Genomic DNA, 22,723 nt, shown 5'->3' on the forward strand with positions numbered 1-22,723 from the left:
AGCTGCTCGACAGCAGGAAGAGAAGAAAGAGATTAGAGAGAAATAAGGGTCAATCGAACTTGACGGGCAGTAGTGGGGCCTAACAGAGGGAATCACAGTGCGGTGGCGGCGCCGAACCGCTCAACCCACATATCATTGCCGACGAAAGTGACGACGAAAACCCAATGCCAGGTCTAACGCTTGTCACGCAAAGCCAGAAGCCAGAAGCGAGAAGCCAGAAGTGACTTTGCCACGTCGAGCGTCTGGAGACTCGATGAGAGCCATTCTCAGAAATGCTCCTTGTCTGGTCACCGAATGCAGGAAGAGTCACGAGAGGAACCGACAGACTGGTACCAGGCTGTGACCAAGAAAGGGGCGTGATGATCGGGGCCAGCAGAGAGTCAGAACCTAGAAGACGTCTGCGGTTGGCCGCCAAGCGAACTGCGTCTGTATCCGCGCCGCCTGTCGGCTGTTTAGTGGAGCTGCTGCGTTTGAACAGGCATGTCTGCGTCTGCACCGCTTCCCAATCCAATATGCGCAGGGCTAGGCGCTATGTGCAACTCGTCACACCGTTAAGCGCGTTGTCACGCGACGGGAAGGGGGCTGGGAGACCCAAGACAGCCCTGGGAAGCGCTTAGAACGCAGGTTGAGTGGCCAAGTCTGAGCGTTGAAGCCTTCACATGGGGCCCGCGTTGCAGGCCGGGTCGCACAAGACTATCAGGTGGGTGCTCCCTGCTCCCCGGGGTGAGATACAGGACGCGCATCTGCAAGAGCGAGAGGGTCAATCGTGATTGGCAGCTGTTGACATGCGCAAGGAACAGCCAGCTCCACCCCGCCGCATTGCTGGCCCGGGCCAGGCGCTGGAGTTGTTGCTTTCATTGCTGCTCATTCGCAGATATCGTGTGCAGGCTGAAACCTTTACGCGCCGACCAGGCTGGATCCATGCCAGCCCATGCCAGCCCATGCTGGGTGGGTAGCCAGAGCGCCAAAGTTCCACGCCTGGGAGACGTGCTCCGTCCAAGGAGACAGCGGGGAAAAAGCATTGCACCAAGGCACCTCTTCATGCGGGTAAGCGCTGGGCAGACCCCAACTTCAGCACCGTGCAGAGAGGGCTGATGGCCCTGTGGCATCACGGCCTTTTCGAGTCCAAGTGTGCTCAGCGGCCGGTATTTGCCCAATACTCGCCCCACCCAGTCTGTCTTCCTCCAATCAGCGCAGACCAACATCGGTTCTGGCTGGGGGTTTTGTGCGTGTGTGTGTGTGTGCTGCACTCACTGCTGCACTGCTGCTGCGAAGCCCGCGATAACCTTAACCCCTGAACGAACGAACAAGCGAGGCGGTTGGTCGACCGACACGCTTCACTCCGGCAAATAAAGCCCACCTGCCCAATATATGCTGCTATTTCTATTCTCGTCCCCCGCCCTCAATCCTACCGTCTATCTTCTCCACCTTCCCCAGTCTCGTCTTCTCTCTGTCTTTATCAGGCTCTCATCACCATTTCCCCAGCCGCCAATCCAAGACTGTACCCCCGTACTCTCCTTTCATTTTATGCATCGAAGCAGTTGATCTAGGCCGTTGCGACGATGAGGATTGCATGTCTTCAGGTACGGAATCTCACGGAGTTGCAGCTGGCGGTGCCGACGCCTTCATGCGCTGACTTCCCATGCAGTTCGCCCCGCAGGTTGGCGACGTCGATAACAACTTGAATCGCGCCGATGCTGTGCTGAGCAAAGCGAATCCGCAGAAGCTAGATCTCTTGGTCTTGCCCGAGTTGGCGTTTTCAGGTGAGTCCGGATTCCGGGATCGCAGCTTTCGTCTGTCTTGCCCAGCAATGCGACTTCGAAGAGGGCAGCTCAGTACAGTACTGTAGCTTTTTCCTTCTTCAAGCCGGTCCATGATTGGGCTCCAAGACGATCGCAACACTCTCCTCAAGGATTATCCTCTTTTCCAACGAATACCACGACTGACGTGGACAGGGTACAATTTTAAATCGTTGCAACAGATCAGTCCGTACTTAGAACCGACCACTTCCGGAATTACATCGCTTTGGGCGAGGACGACGGCCTTGAAATACGAGTGCGTCGTTACGGTTGGGTATCCTGAGAAGGTCGATATCACTCCCAAATGGCCCGCATCGCCAGAGTACTACAATTCGGCCATCACGGTCAACGCGGATGGCGAAACAATCGCGAATTATCGAAAATCGTTTCTCTATTACACCGACGAAACTTGGGCACTTGAGGGACCAGATGGATTCTTTGATGGAGAAATAGAAGGGCTTGGGAATGTAGCAATGGGGATTTGTAAGTGGCCGACTAGATCATTCGAGCGTGAGTACAGTTTTTTGATGCTCGACTAATAATAACCAGCTAACAATTCTTCCTTAGGCATGGACTTGAAGTAAGCAACTCTTCACACAATCTCTGGTGACTTTGCTGACCATGCCTTGCTGTAGTCCGTACAAATTCGAAGCACCTTGGAGCGCCTGGGAGTTTGCATACCACATCATTCACAAGGAGGCCAATCTTGTCATTCTTTCGATGGCGTGGCTCACTCGCGAGGATGCCAGATCATACAGTCGATGTCCGAAAGATCCAGACATGGAGACGTTGTCCTACTGGCTTGCTCGACTGGAGCCTCTTATTCGAGCCGAGACGGAAGGCGAAATCATCTGCGTTTTTGCCAATCGAAGCGGAATAGAAGAGGAAGCAGTGTATGCTGGCACAAGCGCAGTCTTGGGAATTCATGCTGGCGAAGTCAAAGTCTATGGAATCTTGGGGCGTGGCGAGAAGGAGCTTCTCGTAGTCGACACGAACAAACGCCCGCAAGCAAAGCTTGTCTCACAACCAAATTCCACGGTGTCGGATGCCAATGACGACCAAAGAGATATCAAAGGCGACCCGAAAGATGACAAACCTAGCGAAAAGGCTGGGAAGGCTGAGAAAGCCGAGAAGGCCGAGATAAATTTAACCGCGGAATTCAACGCCGAGTCGAGTGCTGAGACGAGCACCGATGAGAGAACGAATTCAACGGTGTCGGACATGTCCGATTTGAGCGTTAACACGCAGATGACAGCGTGCACCACTCCAGATTTCCCGCAGGCGTGTTTCCCGAAATCGATGGAAGACGTGGTGACTCCACTTTCTCCCGTCGATGCGAACTCTCCGAGTGTGTTTTTTGCACCCAGATGCCGTCGACCAGATGGAGACACTCTCCGCGAGAGTCTGAAGTCAAGTATTGGCCAGCAAGAATTTCAGGCTGCAAAAGCTGATTCCCCAACTTTTGTTCGACCCGCTTCACCAAAGTCGCGAAATGCAAGTCGGACACGACAACTAGAGTACCAAGAGCCAGCTCTCAGAACCCACGACCTTGCGCAAGAGGAGCAAGTAACCAGAAAAGATTCTCCAGTCGTTTTTCGACCGCCATCACCAAAGTCGCGAAATGCCAGTCGAACACGACAACTAGAGTACCAAGAACCAGCTCTCAGGACCCACGACCTTGCGCAAGAGGAGCAAGTAACTAGAAAAGGTTCTCCAGCCATTTTTCGACCGCCATCACCAAAGCCGCGAAATGCCACTCGAACACTAGAACCCGAGCACCAAGAGCTGGCTCTGGCCTCCCACGACCTCGCGAAAGAGGAACAGATAATACACCGAGTCATTGGCATCCAATCGCCCGTCCAACCGCACTCCGCGGCTGCAGCGCCAGACCGACATAATCCCTCATCCTCGCCCACTTACTTCGGCTCGCGGCGCTCGATCTCACTGAGTCCACGGCCGAAAAGCGCGATTTGGTGATCGATGAGCAAAACGTGATCCGGAAAGGTCACATCGCTGTCCTTGTTGTACATTCATCATGAGACTTTGAGCGAGCATCTTCCTTTCTAAAATACTTAATTGCAGCGCGGAGTTGGCACGGGGCCCTCAGGGTCCAACTCAGGAAAGGCGGCGTCAGGTCAGCCAAACACACTTTGTGAAGGCTAGGGAGTATAGGGTGGTATCATGTATGTAAACATATCATGACAGACATGTGGTTCCCCAAGATCGTGTGTCTTCGTCAGGTGGTGCGGCTTCATTTGGGCGTGCTATGCTTACGTTGAGATGGGCAAGGCTCGAGTGAGATTGCCCAGATGAAGTTTCGGGTCTTTAGGGGAAGCAGACGGAGGAGGGAGAAGAGTAATCTAGAAGAAGGCATTCTTAAGATTCCAGTAGTAGCCGGTAGCCAATTTCATTGTTGATGACAGGACTTCTTCCAGACGTTCCTTTCTTGATCTTTCTCTCCCGTGATTTTTATCGATATGGTTCTGATTTATGCGCAGCCAACACTGAGAAGGGCTACTAAAGGGCAGTGCAGAGATTGCGGCATAAAGTAACGAGGTTACAAGTGCATGCATACCTTAATTATGGGGGCCACTAATAAAGCCTATAGTGTCTCTGTAAGCCCTGTAAGCCTGGTAATTACCTCCTAATAGAGGCGTAAGCCCCTAATCATGTTAACGCTTTGGGGATACTTAAATGGAATACGATTCTCAACACAAAGGTTCGTTCTCCATATCCAGCATGATCACCTCTGTAGCTCAGCATCTCCCTGCTTTGACATCCCGCCATTCAAGAGTGACTCCTCTTATTTTGCAACTCTCAGCATAGCCATCTGATGGAGTTGGGTTACCCCGCATCCAAGGGCTCCATATGCGATCCTAAAGTTCGGACGGTGATGCGGTAATAAGGAAATGGTGGCAAAGAGGAAAAGGGGCTCGCTTAGTGTCCGCGGCTTCTAATCCACCAGAACCTCCGCGTCAGATTTGTCTTAGTCCATCTGGCTTTTTGGAGGTTGGTATTTTGACTCAGACAGTTTTCTAGACTCTTTTGGTCACGGAAACGTTTATTTCTTTATCGGTGGCTGGAAGAGGTGTCAACTTTCATGCCGGCAATTGCGGAGAGATGGAACTCACCTGGACTTTAATCGGATGCGAATCGACTGGCATTCGGGGTTTAGTGCTCATTACTCGTGGCTCAATTACTGGCTATGGAGCTCCCGAAGACCTCTGGGGTTTATCTACAGGGAACTCTCAAGATCTCAATGCTTACTCTCAGGTTTCGTGGAAGCCGATTCTCAATGTCTCTTCGTTTTGCCGGTTACCAAAGGAAATTCTATGAGCTTAGAAATCTGTGATAACAAAAACATTCGACTCTGGTACGGTCAGGAGCCAAATCAATCATGTTGTCCCAAGTACGTCCACGACAACGGCTTCTCCCCTGCCTCCAGCCCTCGACAAGTCACGACCTGCTCATCTCCCGGCGCAATATCGATCGCACTATCCGAAATCAAAACCCCTTCCCTCTCCTCGGAAGTGAGCCCTTTCGTTGGTCTCTTCGCCGATACTCGAAGCTCATCACCATGTTGAGTGACGGATACTCCTCGGTCTTCAAACGAGAGATACTTGAGTGGCTGCGGCCAGTCCATATCACGGGAAACGCACACACCATCAATCCGAATTCTAGCAGCAAGAACATGAGGCTCCTCTGTGAGGTTATCAATCATGCCATTAGCGATATCCGTTGAGCCGTTCGCAGCTACCGTGATCTCCTTGGTGATCTTCTCCTTGATGTCCTCGCCAGTCGAAATGGAAATGAAGCGCAGTTCAACTTCAGCCACAACTTCAGTCGTCTTGCTACTGACAACCCACAGCTCCCATGGTAGAGTCTTTGCCGGTCGAGCGTGGCATACGCTCCAGTCGTGATGCTTTCGTCGCACACCGACGGCAATTGGTCTGAGGACTCGGGACATAGCGTAATATGCCGGCTTCTTACGGAGAAAGAAATCGATGATCGCCCAGGATGTGACAGGCCAGCAATCATTCAGCTGCCAGACGAGGGCGCCACCACACTTACGTGCTTGGCCCCATTGTCGTCGCCAGCCGCGGTATGCGAACATGAGAGCTTCACATTGGGCCAATTGAGTAAGATGTATGTATGCCTATCCCTCAATTAATATCTGCTGCTCAATGGACGCGCTTTAAACTTACGGCGAGATCTGTGGTCGTGCGAAAGTTCTCCACGAGGTACGTGGCAATCCTACGTTCGTGGCCATCAGCCTTGTTATGAAAATCTAGGGTCCGAGACTGCGGGTAAAGCTCAGAGGGATCTTTGACAAAGTGTTGAATGGTTTGCATATGAGGAAATGCCTCCGTCCCAAACTCTGAGTTGAACCTGCCGCCTAGGTCGTCGAAAATTTGGTACTTCTCTTGAGTCCCATGCCACACTGGCCACTTGTTAGGACTTGCTTTGAAGAAACGGATGGAGTCGCTTACCATTCCATTGATGAAGATCGCCAATAGTCTTGTCAGAAGTATCTTTCCCGCCGGAGAATGGAGAGCTTGGCCAGTACGGAATATTTGGAGACTCATTCTTTATGACCTTCGGCAGAAGATGCTCAGAGATGTATCTGGCGGGATATGTAGATTTCAGCCATGATTCGGGATCTTTGTCTGCAAAGTCATAGTCCAGCTTGTACGATTCTTGAATCTGGTAGTCTTCGTTGTTTCCGGCATATATAACGATTGATGGATGGTGGCGTAGTCGTCGGACGTTACAAACAGCCTCATCGCGGATCGAATCGAGGAGTTCCGGCCAGGTTGGATAACTTCCACAACCAAACATGAAATCTTGCCAGACGAGAATACCGAGCTCGTCGCAGAGATCGTAGAACACATCTTCCTCATAGATTCCACCGCCCCAGACCCTGAACCTGATTAGTAAAACTTCAGGACAGGAATAAGAGAACTATTACCTCGTCATAACCTGATTTCCGTCGATCATCGTCTGCAGCCACTTTTTATACTTCCCTGCGTCTAGGCGAGGTATGAAGTTGTCGGCAGGAATCCAGCACGACCCAGCACAGAAGATATCGATTCCATTGATCCTGAAATAGAAGCTCTGGCCGATCTCGTCATCTTCCTGAATAAACTCTCCACGCCGAAAACCTGTTCGCTTAGACATTGTGTCCACCAGGAATTCGTGAGTGAAAACATCAACTGTGATTTCGTAGACAGTCTGAGCTCCATATCCATGAGGGTACCACAGTGCGGGATTTTCAATGGAAACGGAGACCTCCGCCAGACCATCAGCTCCGACAGCTGTTTCGTGCTGTGAAATGATCTTTTCTTGAAGTTTGACAGTGAACGCCACTTTGTTGCTCGGCCCATCAATTCGAGCATACAACTTTCCTGAAGCCGCCCTCAAATCCTTGCTGACTTCGATTTGAGACCAGAGATCTGCAACTCGAGAATCGTAAATCTCGAGGTGAACTGGCCGCCACGGCCCTGCTGTCATGAGAACAGGACCCCAGTCCCAGCCCTATGTTCATATTAGTAAATGCATTCAAGATTAGGTTGCTTCTTTGCCTACCCAATGATATTGTGCCTTCCGAACCCCCAAACGACCGGTTTCTTCGTTGTGGGTAATGAATCGGTACTCAGGATGTGCCTTCTCAAGTTCACGGCCACGTATCAACGCTGAATCGAAGTCAATCTCGAGAGAATTTTGGCCCGAGATGACGCTCTCAGTGACCTCGACGCGATATATAAGAAACATGTTTTCAGATTGCAGCAGGACTTTCCCATTGACCTTCACGGTTGCGAAAGTGTCGAGTCCATCGAAAACGAGTACAGACTTCGCCCCAGAGGGTACGCTGGGTGCATCAAAAGTTGTCTTGTACGTCCATGACTTCTCTCCGACCCATTCAGTTTTCAGTTCATTCATTCCAATGAAAGGATCCGGAATTCTGTTCTCCTCTTAGTGGTAATAAAGGCATCGGCCGTGTGCTGAGCATACAAGTTATTTTGCATCAGATCCAGATGGACCACGCTTGGGATTTTCTGTACAGGATACCAGACATCCGCAGAAGATTCTGTTTGTCGAAAGCTCCATCCATTTTTGAGCTCTTGACGAGTCAGTCTCGATGTTTTCCGAACAGCAATATCTCCCATGATTTCTGGTCTCAAAAGTACCTGGGAAGATTGTAATTTGAGTAGAAAGAAAGGATGAAAATGAAACCTTAAGCAGAAGTTGGGGATGCAGACAGCAAGTGTGAAGATAGTAGGAGCTGAGTATCAAGAAAGAAAAGGAGTCAAGGAAAATTTCTTGCTATCGAGTTATCATTCAACATTTCCGCTTCTGGAACGGAGAACCAGGGTCCGCACCAGCATAACGCCTCGTTTTGGTTGATCTAATTCTTGAGTCCACTTCGTCTCCCCTCAGGTCCAGTGTTTTGGGTCAGCATTGAGCCGATTTGGTGCTCACATCCCGTTAGTCGCGGCAAGTGAGCCGAGGGGTGGGCATTTTGTTGCCATTAAACGTGGGGGGCCAATGTTCACTAGCCATTTTGGGCTCGGATTTTCGTACATCCTCCCCGGAACTTCTGAAGCAGGCGCGGATTTTCAAATTCGCGTGTAAGTATTATGACGATGACCCGGTGTGAGCCCTGGTATGGCGGGGTCTCCACGCTACCCCAAGTGCAACGTATGAATCTGTTTGAACTACTACTGTAGTAGCTTTTGTGCCAAGACGGCTAGATTTGTCCATAAGTGAGAAGAGAAGATCGTCACGCAGGGAGGCGTTACCTCGAGCTTTGTTTCTGGCGTTCTACGGTGTCTGGTCTAACTTGATTCATTTCAAGCTTTTGTCCCGCTTTGCTTCCTCGTCGAAATATAAATCTTCATGGTCCATGAAGAAAGTGCCTTGCAACCTTCGAATCATACTCTGACCTCGTCACTCCTACCTCATTGTCACAATTACCCCAGCCATGTCTCTTGACACGAAGCAAAGCACCGATATAGTTGAGAATACCTCAGAGCCTCGAAGTGCCTTTGTAGGAAAGACAGAAAAGCCAGAACGAGTAGCCGTTGATAATTTCGCGGAAGTAGGCAAGCCTCCTGATCCATGGGGAAAGGGGGCGAAGAAGCTCTACATGATGTGCGCTCTGGTGTATTTGTGTTCTACTATGAACGGTAACTTGACCACACCTCTCTCTTCTAATTGAAAACCGCTGAGTCCCACCAGGGTATGATGGATCCTTGATGGGTTCAATCAATGCAATCCCGGAGTACCAAGCTTATTACAACCTGGGAAGCAACGGTGCTGCTAGCACTGGCCTTGTTTTCTCCATTTTTCAGATCGGTCAGATGGTCGGCGCACTGTTCTCCTGGACTTGCGACTGGCAAGGGAGAAAGGTTCCCATTTTCGGCGGATGTTTCGGCGTTGTCATTGCCACTATCATTACTGCAGTTGCGCCAAATCGTAAGATTTCCACTCTCAACGGTTCCAATGATCACTGACAGTCGTCCAGTTGCAACGTTTATCGGTGGGAGATTCCTCCTGAGCTTTTGCTCGACTATTGCAACTGTCGCAGCACCTCTGTACTTGGTCGAAATATCTCCACCTCAATATCGAGCGACACTCGATGGAGGTGAGTTACTCTCCTTCGACGATGAGCTGGCCAATTTACTGACTTTCTGATCTAGTTTACAACACGCTTTGTCAGTGACCTAGAACCCCTTCTGTGGAGTGAGCCTAACTTCAGTAGACTATTTGGGTAGCATTCTGGCGACCTTCACGATCTATGGCGCGAACTTACACATCGGCGGTAATCTGAAATGGCGACTACCTCTTTGGCTTCAAATGTGAGTCCTGACTAAGTGTCCACTCAAAAACCTTGGTGCTAAGAAATCCAAGGGTTTGCCCGGCAATCGTCTGCCTTGGCGTGTATTTCATTCCCGAATCACCTCGATGTAAGCAAGTCCTCCCTCCACACAAACTTGGTCACTGACTCTTTCCCAGGGCTCATCGGGAAAGGTCGATATGCAGAAGAAAGACTGATCATTGTCGAGTACCACGCGAATGGTGATGAAACTCATCCACTAGTCAACCTCGAGCTATACGAAATGGAGCAGTCTCTTCAAGTCCAAGGCATGACCTCTGCCCGCAATTTTTTCGATATCCGTATCTTGTTCAACACCTCCAACCGCCGATATCGACTCATGTGCTGTGTGGCTATGGCATGGTTTGGGCAATTCTCTGGTAACAACATTGCCTCTTATTATCTCCCAATCATGATTGCAAACGTCGGCATCAAGGACACCAACATGCAACTACTTCTCAACGCCATATATGCCGTGACGGGATGGATTTCAGCAACGACCGGTGCTCGATTCCACGACATTGTTGGACGACGGAAGATGCTCATGGGATCCTGTGCTGGTATGGCCGTCTGTCTCGCTATCGTTGCTGGCACAGCAGCCGCGTATGAGCACAATCACGAAGCTTTTGCCGCCAGTCGAGCCAGCATCGCCTTCATCTTTATTTTCGGGGTCGTCTTTGCGTTCTCGTTCACTCCTATGCAACCCATCTATCCCGCAGAAGTCCTCTCCAGTAAGCTAAAACGCGAAACCAATGACCTAACCAGTATGCTAACGTTTCCAAGATGAGATGCGTGCCAAAGGCATGGCAGTCTTTCAATTGACAGCCGTCTGCGCGGGATTTGTCAATACCTTTGCCGCACCACTCGCTCTCCAGTTTGTAGTCTCGGTTCCACATCGTCCTGGTCGTATGCTAACTCATGGCAGAAACATTAAATATTGGTTTTATGTGTTCTTCGTGTTTTGGGACGTCTTCGAATTTGTATTCATTTACTTCTTCGTTGAGACGAAAGGTCGTACCCTCGAAGAGCTAGACGAAGTGTTTGATTCAAAGAATCCAAGGAAGGCCAGTGCCGTCGCGCTGTCCGCAAGGACCGGTGCATGAACGAATGGCACTTGTGTCGGGCCAGATTGGAAAGCAATTTTGGTATGTGTACATTTGGTTGGAAGGCTTGTTGGGGTGTCTTGTACTGCGTAAGGTCTGTACTTGTTGCTTCTCAATGTGGGCTTTGATCATGGGCTCCTGCAAGGAAGCCCATATCAAATGTGACATCTCCATACTCCGGGAAAGAGAACCAGTCCATATCTTGCTGCAAAGGCCAAAATTGGCCTTCAAGCCAAGTCCACTCGTTCTGCACCTCCCTCTGGGCACCTGCAGGAGCCGCCCTAGCCTTCTCAGACGCCTGGTAAATTCTAGCCACTACTTCACAGCTTCTTTGCGCTGCCAAGCTGAAGTCCCTCATCTCGTCAAACAGTGAAAGAGACTTTTCAATAGACTGTCGCCATTTTGGGACATTTTCGTGGTCTGGGTCGGAGAATAATCCAAGCAAAGGAATCATGGTTGCTTGGAACAGCAGCCAGACTGCATTCCAGGCCCAGATCTGGTTTTTGAACCAACTTTTAGCAACTTCTTGGACCGTCGCTTCTGAAATCTCTCTGCATGTGTCAATTACCTGCCTCTCTTCTGGTTGTTGGACAGTCCGATTTTCCTGCCGGAGACAACTAATTAGAAGACGAGGTCTACAGAGAACTAGCCGAAGATTTAGGTAACGGCTTCTCATTAGCCCACACGGTGCACGCAAAGATGGGTTCTTGGTTTCCAATTCTCGCAGTTGGCTAGGAATTTGTGATTCCCAGCGGAGAAGTTGTGTGTCATATTCCAAAATTTCGCGACTGGAAATAAGAGGGGCTCTTGCAAATCGATCTTGAATCCCAGTTCCGATTTTGCAGAACTCAACGCTGGTTCGAAGGCATATTGCTCCGAAATCCTAGGAATGGCACGAATATAAGATATTGCACTTGATAAAGAAGCAGAACGCTGCTTACCTCGGGATCCAAAGCGGTGGGCAAGGACGCGGTGATAGAACCGGGATCCCAGCGTCCCAAACTAGGCCTACCTAATGTTGCCGATGCCCATGTATCAAAGCAAAAAAGACACCACCATGTTCGCCTTCTTGTTTCAAATTGAAGACGGGCATCATCGCTGAGGTCTTCCGATTTCTGAGACGGCTCGAGGTGCAATCCTAGGGCGACTGCCATACGCAATGCTGCTCCAGTAATCACGCTGGCGAGGTTCGGCTTGTTCAAATAGTGCAGATAGCTTCCGCCCAGTATTGCGAACGCCTGAACTATCTCCAGGTGGCCGGCGCCCAGACTTTCGAGTGTCATGTGTGGATTGGCCCGCCGGTAGAAGACGAAATGGGCGTGGTTCCGAGCATCCGACACTGCAATGCTTCCCATGGTAAGAACCATGTTGAGGAGAGCAATCCAAGGAGAATCACTTTGAGGGCCACTCAAGTATTTTGACCGAAAAAGCGCTTCATTGACGAGTGGATTGCTGTTGTGGACATGTGTGAAATAAGCATTGATGCAGAGCATTTCATCCGGCAGAAGAGCTTCATTTATGGCTCTGGGACATTCTTGGTATGGATCCGCAGATTGAGCACTGCCGTTAAGAATCCACGTCTTGGTATCTGGAGCGATTTGAACAATAACTCGAATGATGGCCGTGATCGAAGATATGCCTAAATAAGACGACTTGTTGTCCAAAGTAAGGGCAAGTCCATTCACATCGTCCGATACATCTGCTGCGAGGTCTTGACTTGCTACTGACTCGTCCCACTCAAAATCTTGCTGAGGAGACAATTCGATGCATTTCAGCTCTTCTTCGGAGCTCATCGGTTGTAGGTAGTCGCCAAACCGTGCTGGTTCACTCCCGAGCAATCCTATGAGTTCTTCTCTGGATAAGGTAGCCAGCAAGTCTAAAGACTTTGTAGGGAACAAAGTTTTCAAGACCTTGCTACTTTTGTTGACAGTATCTTGGACCTCATGATAGGCTCTGGTCTCGGGTAAGCATTGGTTCCATCAAATATCGAGAAGGTATCATGCCTTGAGGACGGCACGTTCCTCCGTCGGCGGGCTGGAAACTGGCATGCACCTTGAACTTTGTACCAGGAGCACTGCCCACAAGGTGGTCCAGTAGAATCACACTTGATTCATCTTCTTCTGCACTCTGCACATGACTTTGTCAAGGCTGTTGACGCTGATTCGTGCCTGCCCGGTTCTGGTCTCGGATCCTGTCTCCCAGTCCCCGTAGCTGCAGATGGGACTGCATCGCCATTTGGAAAGACGTGGAACATCAAAACGAATCAATGAAAGTGAGGCTGGAGAAGGAAATGTTCAGTAAGAAGAAGGAACAAGTAGAGCACAACAGTACTTAGCCTCAGGCCAAAGATCTCGCTAAACCTAAACGGGAAAGGGGGGAACGGAAGAGGAACTCCCGGAGCCGAGGCCCAAAATTCTCAGAGAGTCTTGGCCTTCAAAACACCAAGAAACACCAGGAAACTATCCAGAACATACCCTTCGATCGATGCCTCAATCAATTGATATTGATGAGAGCTGGGTATATCAGCTGCTCTCTTTGATCTCCCATCCCCGGACCAGTGTTTCATGCAAACTTCGCGTCGCCGTCGCGTCGACAGGACCTCATCTGGTCGGGGCTATCATCCTCATCTCGCCTTCCAAGATCATCTCTGAATGAGGCCTCCCGGGCCGGGGAACGTGTTGTCATATGAAGATGCTGAGGGTGTCTCATGCCCTGTCCAGTTCTATCTAACACCCATTGTTCTGATTTTGCTCTCAATGCTTGACCAGGTCACGCCTTGAATCTATCTAAATCACACGCATGCCAACAGTCCCGAGATCCAAGCTTTCTTTGAGATTATTTCGGACACAATTATCTATTCGGAGTTCGTCAAGCCGTTTACCTGTTTATTTCGTTCCTCGTTCAATCATTCTGTACTGCGTATTATTTTGCCGGACCGTGGTGTTGTTTCATGTTCAGGAGTTTCTTCAAAGTCGAACGAGAAAGAACCCGCACAGCCAGTGCTACCCCAGACAAACTCCAAATCTATGGACATCATATTGAGACCAGTAAGTCTACTCAAAACTTTTGACATCGCGTGACGGCACATGAAGTCTATATAAGTACTATGGACAGCTACACCAAAGTTAGAGTAAGCATTCTGTCAAACTCATTCAGTCCCCCCCCCCAAGTCCTTGATCACGAGAAATTTTATAGCAGTGCTTGGCCTTTTTGCCTACGCCATTACCGTTGTAGGTCATTCCATGTTTCAAGACATGTTGGTCAATGGTATGGCTCATCTTCTCTCTCTTCTACTCGTCTCCTTCTTAAGTCGTCTCATTCTTCCTTGCTAAACGGTGGCTCTCCTAGCGTTGACGAATTCAATACCTGCACGCGAGTGCCTCCTAGTAATAGTCCTGTCACAACTGTCACATCCGGTGATATCAGATGCAATGTTGGTGGAAGTAAGGGCGTCACTGGAATCTGCGCTGCTCCGGGTATACTCTCTCTATTTCCGAGACCCAATTTCTCAGGTCTGATAAAATCATAACAGCTGGCGGAAACATGACCGTCGAGATGCACGCACAACCTGGTGATCGGTCGTTTTCAAATCAAGCGATTGAAGGGAATCACTTTGGACCAGTCATCGTCTACATGTCGAAGGTCACAGACGCAACAACGGACCCCGGTTCTGGTTCATGGCTCAAAGCTGATGAAGAAGGCTACAATTCCACAACTAAGAAATGGGGAACAGTAAGTACTCGCAAGATCTTTTCTTTAGCCTCTATCCTCTCCTCAAATTAGAGTAAGCTTCTAAATATCTCAGGACACCTTGAATAGCAATTGCGGCCACAGAAGTTTTACGATTCCCGCTTCCATCTCGCCAGGAGCATACCTCGTATGAGCAGAAGCTATTGCCCTGCATGCCGCGCAGAGTGCTGGCGGCGCTCAGCTCTACATGAGCTGCTATCAGGTCAATATTACTGGAGGCGGAGCTGCCAGCCCAGCTGGTGTGTCATTCCCCGGTGCCTACAATGCGACAGATCCAGGAATTCTCATCGATATCTACAAGCCCATCATAGACTACGTGATACCAGGGCCCGCAGTGTTCGCTGAATAGACGCCGAACGTCGTTCCATGAAGTGATAAGAGTGCAGAAGCTCATGTAAGAGTGTCAGACTTGGCAATGGGAGATAGCCAAAAGAACAAGGAACAGTCTGTATAATGTAGGTAAAGTTGCTCAGCGTTGAACACATTTACACTATTTAGTCAGGAGTTGAATGGCTATTGGCTCTGTGACAGGAGTGCCGGCCGGCGTCTCGATACAATCACCAAAGTCAAACTCAATGTCTTCCGTTCTCGGCTCCGGTTAGCGCTATCATCGTATATCTTGCTCCCCAACATATCTCTGAGACACTGCGTGGGGAACGTTGGGAAGGGGAGAGACGAAACCGATCTGATGTAACCCAAGTGATAGTTTTCCGTGGAATGGTATGCGAGTACACGCCACAAACCCACAGCAAATATATGAGAATCAGTCAAATTTGTGTAACCGCGCGTTCCAAGTGGTAAGACCTCGCTTGGACGTTTTGGATACAAACGGCTCGTAATATGTTTTGAAAACCAACACCATGGGCCAACAGGCGAGGCCGGGCATCGATGATATCCATTGGCTAAGGAAATGCTTTAAAGTTTGTGCGGAGAATGCGGAGTCTGCAGACATCGCTCTGGATTCGAGGATTGAGTACGAATTAAGCGCCCGGTACTCGAACCGACAATCTCGATTCCACCTCACTGGGTGGGCGACCCGCCCCTCTCGTCACTGCAGCCCCCAGAACTGAGGGGGCCAAAATCACATCTCCAAAACGACTTGGCATCGCGGGGTGGCCACTCAGGAGGCCACCCTAGTCGCTTTCGAGTCGGCTGCACCTCTCTCCATTGTCTCCAAGCTCATTGCCAACACTTGCCGGGCCGTGCCGCACCAATAGACGGTATCGTCCCACGCCACAGCCCCCAATCCAGCAGAGTGGAGAACATCGATTGTGATTCTCCAGCTTCCACAGCGGCAACCCTCATGGAAAAATGCAACCCTCCCGCAACTATCAACACAAGTTTTGCGCCGAGGATCTGGTCACTATCACCACCGCGGCGAGAAATGCTCTGCTTTTCCCAGCAGGTGTCCAATAAATTGGATCTGGAACCTCCCGAGCGCGCTCAGCCCCCAATGCCCCCAATCATCGATTTGGCAGGCCTCGTGACGGGTGTGACGAGCTCTCCTTGGTGTGATCAATGCAGATTGCCAGCAGCTGGGAGTGCAGCGATTGCCCAGCAGCGGACGCCCACCCCCCCGCCGGTGAGCAGCATGATCGCCAATCAACCGGCAGCACGGCCCCCCAAGCCCTGCTCATCCCCACTGAATCCCTGCCGCAGGGTGACCTTGCAGGGTACCTCGCATGCCTGGACACAATCCACCAACTGCTGTTGGCGATGCATCGGCGTGTTGGCCAATCCTGCCGCAACGCCACTGACCGCAAAGCGAGCAGCGAGTTCTGCTGAGATGCATGATAAGTGCGGCCTTATACACCGGGTCGCGCTCTTCAACTTCACAACTTCAGACGCTTCCTTCCAACATTCGCGATAAGTGTTATTTCGACACCAGACGAACTCCACGGCCTGCTATCTGACTCTTGCCGGTCAGGGTCACAGCAGCTCGATGTTGAGGAGCCTCGCTATCCCCTCATAACCCCGTGCTCCGGTTGAGGCATACAATCGTTCAGCAGACACGACTTCCGACGGCTTGGCCCGCCAAGATGCGACCTTCTTTGGTATCAACAGTGCTCTTCCTCCTCACAGCCTTCACACCGTCGAGTATCGCGATAGAATCACTCCCCAACTCGCCATGCTCGGTGCAATGTGGGAACGTTCAGGGCTCCACAACGGGGTCCGATATTGTGTGTAATAATGGGGATTTCGCATCAACGGCCACCGGGATCACCTTTCAGAGTTGTGTCACTTGCCAATTAGGGAGCACTTACGTTGACCCTGCCACAAAGAAGACGGATTTGCAGTTCGCTTTGTGTGAGTGACATCCCAGTACCCTTGAGCCATGTTCTCTTCCTCGAACAGATACTAATGCCTCACTTCTACAGACAACTTGAGATATGCCGTAAGTTGGTGTCTGTTTGGTTATCCAAACAATACAAACGTTCCCAGTACCCCTTGCACCACTAGGTACGTACCCGAACCCCTGTAGCCGGAGCGAGGCTAACAAGCAGCAGTACCGCATGTCAACCTATTGAGAACGCCATTGAGTTCGATTCGCTCAATGCTGCGGCAGCCACCTACAGTTACTGTGCACTCATGAGCACCATCGCTGTCCCGAAGTGTGAGGCTTGTCTGGCGCAACAGACAGACCAATTTTATATCAATAATTGTATGTCTTCCGTGTCAGGCATGTAATAAGTCTCCTCTTACTAATACCCCCAAAGTCGTGATAGCCCTCAATGGAGCTTGCCAACAACAACCAACTCCAGGCCACATCGTCTCTCTCCAAGGGTCTCTGTTCTCCACCACTACAGTCAACATCACGTCCCCTACCCCCACCCCCTCCGGCACCTACACGCCTTCGAACGCCAAGTTCACCCTCGGCGCCAAAATCGGCATCGCTGTGGGCGGCATTATCATTCTGTTAGCAATCGTAGGAGCCTGCATCATCTGGCGCGGGCGGAGACGCCGTCGGAGTTTTCTCTTGAGACATCAACAGCAGACCGGGTACGCAGAGTGGGTAGCTGCCCAGCAGAGCATCCGCAGCGAACCTCCGAGTGCAACCTCACCAAACGGAGCCTCACGGAGCCCACGACGTGATATGTTTGAGGCGTCCATGGGCGCTACTGGAAGTGGGGGAGCCTTCTTCGACAGTCCTCAGAGCCAAAGGCCATTAGTCTCCAGCATGCCTTGGGGTGGCGGAATGAGTGAGGATATGAGTCCTGCCAATGAGAAGGTCTACTTCAGCCCTTACTCGAGTAACTATAACAGTCCAGTGAGTGCCACCGATCAGATACAGACTGTTGGGCAACAGTGGCCCTTGGATGGAAAGGATACGGTAGCTGGGACGTCGGGTTTTGGAAGGATACATCAGCATCGGAGCAGAAGCCGAGAGAAAAAGGATAGTAAAGAAGATCACTTCGAGATGCAAGTCGTGGCACCCACATTACAACACCCAGGCCACGGGAGACAGGACTCGGTTAAGTCACTTGGCTTGACGGAGGAGGATCACCAAAGGGGCGACGCCGTATGATGGCCAGGACATAGGCAATCTCATCTCTCATCCAGCTTCACATACCTACTTGAGCATTTCATTCGTCACTGTTTTTGAGCGGGAGTCTGAATCTTTCGTTGGTTGGATCTGGTTCCCGGGGTCAGATAAGATCTATGGCGAATGGTTTGGCTTCCGAGGTTGGAAACATTGCTGTACAGTACCTACGATACCCGACAACGGGATCTTTCCTGTCACGAGGCTCTTCCTGACCTTAGTCCTCTTAGAAGAGCACACATAATAACTCGTCCAAAACATACACACATTTCAATTTACCCCTACCCGTGACTTGCCTTTTGCTTTTCTTTCAGCTCCTCTCCTGGATGATTAGGGTTAATGCGGATCAACGGTTCTCAGTCGTCAATGAGTTCAGCATCCATACCTTGCAGGGCCTCGTATCAAGCACAGATGGTGGGACGAACCAGGTCACCCAGGTCCGATCTGCCCTCCAGTTGCGGGGCTGAGGTCCAGACCCCTGAGCTGCACCCCGTCCGTTCGCTTCAGGCCATCGAACTTTACCTCGAGCTGTGCCGTGCGTACGTCACACGCCTCCATCCGAGGTCCCAAGCGCTTAAAGAAACTTTAAATCGAGCAGGATTGTGCCCCCAAAATCCGGAGGTCCCAAGCGTTTAAAGAAACTTTAAACCGAGCAGAATTGTGCCCCCAAATTCCCAACTGCATCTCGGAGACCGAGCACTTAGCCAGAGACCGTGGTCCTCATCCCTGAGATGATCGCACTCTTGATTCGCGTTGTCGCGTAGCGTGAACAGTGAGCACTAGCGGGGCAGCCAATGCCATTTGCGCCGTCGTAAGTCGTAGTTTATGGACCGGGGACCGGGATTGGGGATGAATTCTATGATCCGGAGGCTGCAAGCAAATCAGCCAGCCCCGCCCCCCGGTCCCCACCTTGAATGCACATCATCTGTACGTGTGAAGTGTGCCGCCCGTTTCCTGTCATTGCACACTTGAGCCCTGGGCACGCTCGCCGTGGCTCTCCATCGTTCAGTGACACTTTGGGGTCGATGAATTGTTTCTTCATGCAGAAAGTTCACGTGATATGAGAAGAGGAAGGGATGATTGAGTTTTTGGAGTTTCTTGGTTGTAAAGCGGGTTAAATATTTACAAAGGAACGTGTAAAAGAAAAAGTACGTTCGTGCTGCTACCAAATGCCTAGAAGAGCTGCCAGCCAACGCCTGTACACCTGACGCCTATATACTCCATGCCCAGCGTCCATTTGATTTCGTGTGTTTCTTCCCTTCCCTTCCAAACACCAGAAAAATTGAATATCCTGACTGTTGTCGAACTGAATCGCGCACCTGGGCGCTAGACTGTTGAAAAACCGTACCGTGTATCCAAAAAGGATACATACCATCAATGATCAGTAGCTGCCGGGCCACTGCTCCTCGGGCTCCTCTGCACTCATCGACGCAGCCTCCTCAGGCCTTTTCTTCGCCTTTTTCTTCTTAAACGAATCTTTCGTTATGCTAGTCAGACCCATCTTTCGCTCCCTCTCAATCCTCTCTCTTTCAGCCCACTCGAAATCAAACCGACCATTTTTGCTAAGGGGTTCATCCTTGCTGGCGTTCGTATTGCTGATCCCAGGACGTACTGTAGTCCTCCTATAACTTTCAGCTCGCGAAGCTGATCGAGGCGGATTTGCCTCATCCGCCATTCTCTGAGCAAGGACTTCTCGCGGCGACACTCGTGGTGACTCATCTTCTCCCCTTGACAAGCTATTATCACGACTCCTGGTTCTGCTTTCCGCACGACTACTTGCTCTGCTCTCTGCGCGGGTTCTACTTTCTGCCCGGCTTTCTGCACGGTTTCTGCTTTCGTTGCGAGGTCGGCTGTCATTGCGGGTCCTGCTTTCGCCGTGGCGCCGGCTCACAGAGCGATTCCTGATCTCGGAGCGCATCTGCGTGTGGAATTGAGGCTGGAAATCGGTGTCAGGGGATGAGCCTGATTCGAAGGCACGGGGTGAGTGGATGGTCTCCATCTGTGACACTTGCGGGTGACTTTGAGCAGAAGGTGATTTTTTGTGCGTCGGTGGTTTTGATTCTAGGATGAGTGGTGGCGGAAAGTTTTTAGGTGATGAACGGGCTGATGGATAGTCTTTCATCCGGTAGGTATCACTGGTTGCTGTACTTCCTGATGGAGATATCGGAGTCCAAGTAGCTGGGATGTAGGCTTGATGCGTGGGGATGATTGTTCCCGTTTGGTTGGTGAGTTGCCCGGCCAAACGAGCGTGGGCGCCATCTATCCAACCGCTGCTGGTGGAAATTGGACTGATTTGGTGCTTTTCTAGTACAGTTCGAGCATTATCCAAGGCGGTAAGCTCCTTGATCGTGTACTGAGGTTGATCGAAGTGTCCATTGACGGATATTGGAGTCTGTGGAAAGGGGTTCCCGTACGCACCGTTGGTGGGTGCAGTAATGTTTGCGGCCCCAAATCGAGAATCCAATGGGGACCTCAAGTCGTTCAGATTCCTGCGTCGTCGATAATAAATGATAAAAATGGCGATAGCCAACAGAAGAAGGACAACAAGTGCAACAGCAATGCCGATGATTGCACCCTGGGGGAGACCCTTGTGGGGAGTTGATGTTGATGTTGGATTGTAATCAGGAGTGGTGATATTGACAAGGGTAGTGGAAAAAATATTTCCTTGGAGCCCGATGGCGGTGCCGGCCTGAGGGCGTTGGATACACCCAGCTTGGAGTGCAGTGAGAACTAAACCGAATAAATTAGCTGCGACATCTGGTAAACAGCGAAGCAGCGATACGTACAGTTGCGAAGATACTTCTCATTCGAAGTATTACTTAGACATTCTCTGCATTTATTGAGATAATCACCTAAGATGGCGTTGTTGTCCGCTGAACAGTAAGAAAACTCGGTCTCGTTGGAAGGGAGAAGGTTGCCATCCTCGATAGCTCGCTGGAGGGGTTGACATGAATTAATCGTGGAGCATGGAGTAGAGACAAAATCAGATGGCTGTTGAAACCCAAACAAACACGAATCCAGAGCAAAACGTAAATTATCTGATCCAGTGACATTAGAGTTGTTCGAGTAGCCTTGCATGAGGACCTACAAAGAAACCAGCCTTGGTCATTGCCATTGCCGTCCGATGCTGTGCTGGTTTGTAGGCAGTTCAAGCAGGCCATAAATCTCTGCCCGCTCGGTGTTCCCTCATAACTTGCATCAACACATGTGATGTCACTCCCAAGGGTACTCAATGGAGTCGTATTCGTTGTGTTTTGGCTGGGGTCGAGACATAGTGAGGTACAAGGTGAGTTCGAAGAGACTTGCAGTGAAAGAATTGTCTCTGTCAGGAAAAGGGCTGCCAAAAGGGAGCTCATGAGCCTGGAAGCCATGATGAGCGTTGACAGTGGGCGGTGATCGGGCTCTGCCTTCCTTGAAACACCATTTGGGGTATCGTAGGTCCAGTTTGGCCTCAAGGCTATCGGAGGTCAAGGTTCGTAAAAGCTGCTGGCCTTCGTCCAAGCTGAGATTGCACGGAGGTTAAGTAGTCATACGCTCTCCAAAACCAACAAGACAATCAACATGGAATCGTTCGATGATGTTCGGAGCTCAGAACGCAAGGTACAAAAAAGAGAACTGGAAACAAACACTGTGGGTCCCCGCCCGAGATATGGAGATTACCCGGTATCTGCTCCCGGGGGCCCCAAAGAGGACCTGGGGTGGCCGCCTACACTCAATTGCAGCCTTCAAGGTCTAGGCTGGTCCACTTCCGAAAACAAATTGCCTGGGGGCCAATCATCCAGAAGGCCAAGGCCTGTGTCTGTGCCGCAGTGCGTGTGGCCATGGTCCACTCGGAGCCCATGCTGGTAAAAACAGGAACTTTCGACGCCGGGTTGACCACAGCCTTGGGTCACGGAGGCCAAAGAGCTTGAGGATCGTGGACTGGGCCCCTGCTCAGGCTGCTCGGAGTTAGGTGGCAATTCACGAAAGCGGGCATGAGATTGGCCGCAGGAAGGAGTCCATCCTATCACTGCTGAGCAACCTTCAGTGAATTCAGCGATGACCGACATTCGGTGTGGCTGCTGGGGAGGAGGCTTGCTTGCTGATGTCGTAATCTGCGCGTGCCAGTGGTCGAGTTCCTGCATTGTGGTGTGAAGCGAGGCCTGTGAGAGGGCACGTTAAGCGCTTCAAAATCAGCCGTGAGCACCCCTGCTACCAAGCTTTCTTGCCAGCAGGTCGGGGTCAATGGAGCCAGCCTGCTGTACTACGGTAGACTTCCCCCTATTCGGCACCTCGTCTAACCTCGTTTACAGCTGATGGTCGCGTCAGAGGAAGTCGTGGCACACTTCGGTTGCTGAGGATTTTCCGCTGTTCAAACATCCGAAGCAATCCAGAGCATGACCGTCTGTGCGCCTTGGAAAGAACCTCTTGTATCGCAAGAGCGCGTCTAATTCTCATCCCGAAACAAGCGGCTGCGGCAATTGTGATAGGGGCTGCAGAAGAAGACACCAAAAATACGACTCGCGATTCTCTGATCTGATCATCTGTGAATTCTCCGTGCGGCTTCTTGCAGATCTTGAACTATTCTTGCTATGTGATGCGGTGACAAGATCGAGGTGCCCTGCAGCGGTCACTCCCGTGTGCAGTTCCCTACCCACCTGACGTTGAGGTCTTG

General features: G+C 50.8%; 7 protein-coding genes across 7 annotated transcripts; 4 read left to right on the top strand and 3 right to left on the bottom strand.

The window, feature by feature from the left end:
* Window positions 1-1,434: 1,434 nt before the first annotated feature.
* K444DRAFT_650522 (carbon-nitrogen hydrolase) lies at window positions 1,435-3,776 on the top strand (the record flags this gene model as incomplete). Its single annotated transcript, XM_024885640.1, has 6 exons — window positions 1,435-1,583; window positions 1,649-1,763; window positions 1,956-2,309; window positions 2,367-2,379; window positions 2,435-2,837; window positions 2,934-3,776. Exons 1-6 carry the CDS (start codon window positions 1,563-1,565, stop codon window positions 3,774-3,776), a joined length of 1,749 nt encoding a protein of 582 aa, XP_024741790.1. The 5' UTR covers window positions 1,435-1,562.
* Window positions 3,777-4,976: 1,200 nt separating this feature from the next.
* On the bottom strand, window positions 4,977-7,918 carry K444DRAFT_554280 (glycoside hydrolase family 2 protein). Its single transcript, XM_024876643.1, has 6 exons — window positions 7,812-7,918; window positions 7,386-7,761; window positions 6,769-7,334; window positions 6,290-6,720; window positions 6,005-6,240; window positions 4,977-5,955 (listed from the first exon to the last, which is right to left on the bottom strand). Exons 1-6 carry the CDS (start codon window positions 7,823-7,825, stop codon window positions 5,191-5,193), a joined length of 2,388 nt encoding a protein of 795 aa, XP_024741791.1. The 5' UTR covers window positions 7,826-7,918; the 3' UTR covers window positions 4,977-5,190.
* Window positions 7,919-8,781: 863 nt separating this feature from the next.
* K444DRAFT_519534 (sugar transporter) lies at window positions 8,782-10,778 on the top strand (the record flags this gene model as incomplete). Its single annotated transcript, XM_024873963.1, has 9 exons — window positions 8,782-8,986; window positions 9,039-9,275; window positions 9,325-9,444; window positions 9,500-9,514; window positions 9,562-9,658; window positions 9,711-9,766; window positions 9,816-10,406; window positions 10,459-10,549; window positions 10,601-10,778. The coding sequence occupies 9 exons, from the start codon at window positions 8,782-8,784 to the stop codon at window positions 10,776-10,778; spliced, it is 1,590 nt and encodes a 529-aa protein (XP_024741792.1).
* Window positions 10,779-10,890: 112 nt separating this feature from the next.
* On the bottom strand, window positions 10,891-12,745 carry K444DRAFT_520041 (uncharacterized protein; the record flags this gene model as incomplete). Its single annotated transcript, XM_024874011.1, has 2 exons — window positions 10,891-11,661; window positions 11,711-12,745. Coding segments are annotated over 2 exons (1,806 nt in total), but the record flags the coding sequence as incomplete, so codon positions are not given.
* Window positions 12,746-13,884: 1,139 nt separating this feature from the next.
* On the top strand, window positions 13,885-15,211 carry K444DRAFT_650524 (lytic polysaccharide monooxygenase; the record flags this gene model as incomplete). Its single annotated transcript, XM_024885641.1, has 5 exons — window positions 13,885-13,908; window positions 14,089-14,254; window positions 14,311-14,510; window positions 14,584-14,655; window positions 14,692-15,211. 5 exons carry the CDS (start codon window positions 13,885-13,887, stop codon window positions 14,875-14,877), a joined length of 648 nt encoding a protein of 215 aa, XP_024741794.1. The 3' UTR covers window positions 14,878-15,211.
* Window positions 15,212-16,421: 1,210 nt separating this feature from the next.
* Window positions 16,422-18,354, top strand: K444DRAFT_608572 (uncharacterized protein). Its single transcript, XM_024879410.1, has 4 exons — window positions 16,422-16,835; window positions 16,907-16,988; window positions 17,036-17,190; window positions 17,246-18,354. The coding sequence occupies exons 1-4, from the start codon at window positions 16,568-16,570 to the stop codon at window positions 18,052-18,054; spliced, it is 1,314 nt and encodes a 437-aa protein (XP_024741795.1). The 5' UTR covers window positions 16,422-16,567; the 3' UTR covers window positions 18,055-18,354.
* A 788-nt stretch (window positions 18,355-19,142) lies between these two features.
* K444DRAFT_608573 (uncharacterized protein) lies at window positions 19,143-21,706 on the bottom strand. Its single transcript, XM_024879411.1, has 3 exons — window positions 21,158-21,706; window positions 20,856-21,107; window positions 19,143-20,799 (listed from the first exon to the last, which is right to left on the bottom strand). Exons 1-3 carry the CDS (start codon window positions 21,438-21,440, stop codon window positions 19,451-19,453), a joined length of 1,884 nt encoding a protein of 627 aa, XP_024741796.1. The 5' UTR covers window positions 21,441-21,706; the 3' UTR covers window positions 19,143-19,450.
* Window positions 21,707-22,723: the final 1,017 nt, after the last annotated feature.

This window comes from Hyaloscypha bicolor (assembly GCF_002865645.1).
Source record: "Hyaloscypha bicolor E unplaced genomic scaffold K444scaffold_17, whole genome shotgun sequence".
NCBI lineage: Eukaryota > Fungi > Ascomycota > Leotiomycetes > Helotiales > Hyaloscyphaceae > Hyaloscypha > Hyaloscypha bicolor.

Coding starts and splice junctions, on each gene's coding strand:
- K444DRAFT_554280 (XM_024876643.1), bottom strand. Junction 6,721..6,768: donor GGAAATCAGGTTATGACGAG/GTAATAGTTCTC, acceptor AATCAGGTTCAG/GGTCTGGGGCGGTGGAATCT. Junction 5,956..6,004: donor GCACGACCACAGATCTCGCC/GTAAGTTTAAAG, acceptor ATTGAGGGATAG/GCATACATACATCTTACTCA.
- K444DRAFT_608573 (XM_024879411.1), bottom strand. CDS start 21,440: ATGGCTTCCAGGCTCATGAGCTCCCTTTTGGCAGCCCTTTTCCTGACA. Junction 21,108..21,157: donor TGACCAAGGCTGGTTTCTTT/GTAGGTCCTCAT, acceptor TCACTGGATCAG/ATAATTTACGTTTTGCTCTG. Junction 20,800..20,855: donor TGAGAAGTATCTTCGCAACT/GTACGTATCGCT, acceptor TATTCGGTTTAG/TTCTCACTGCACTCCAAGCT.
- K444DRAFT_608572 (XM_024879410.1), top strand. CDS start 16,568: ATGCGACCTTCTTTGGTATCAACAGTGCTCTTCCTCCTCACAGCCTTC. Junction 16,989..17,035: donor AGTACCCCTTGCACCACTAG/GTACGTACCCGA, acceptor AACAAGCAGCAG/TACCGCATGTCAACCTATTG. Junction 17,191..17,245: donor CCAATTTTATATCAATAATT/GTATGTCTTCCG, acceptor ATACCCCCAAAG/TCGTGATAGCCCTCAATGGA.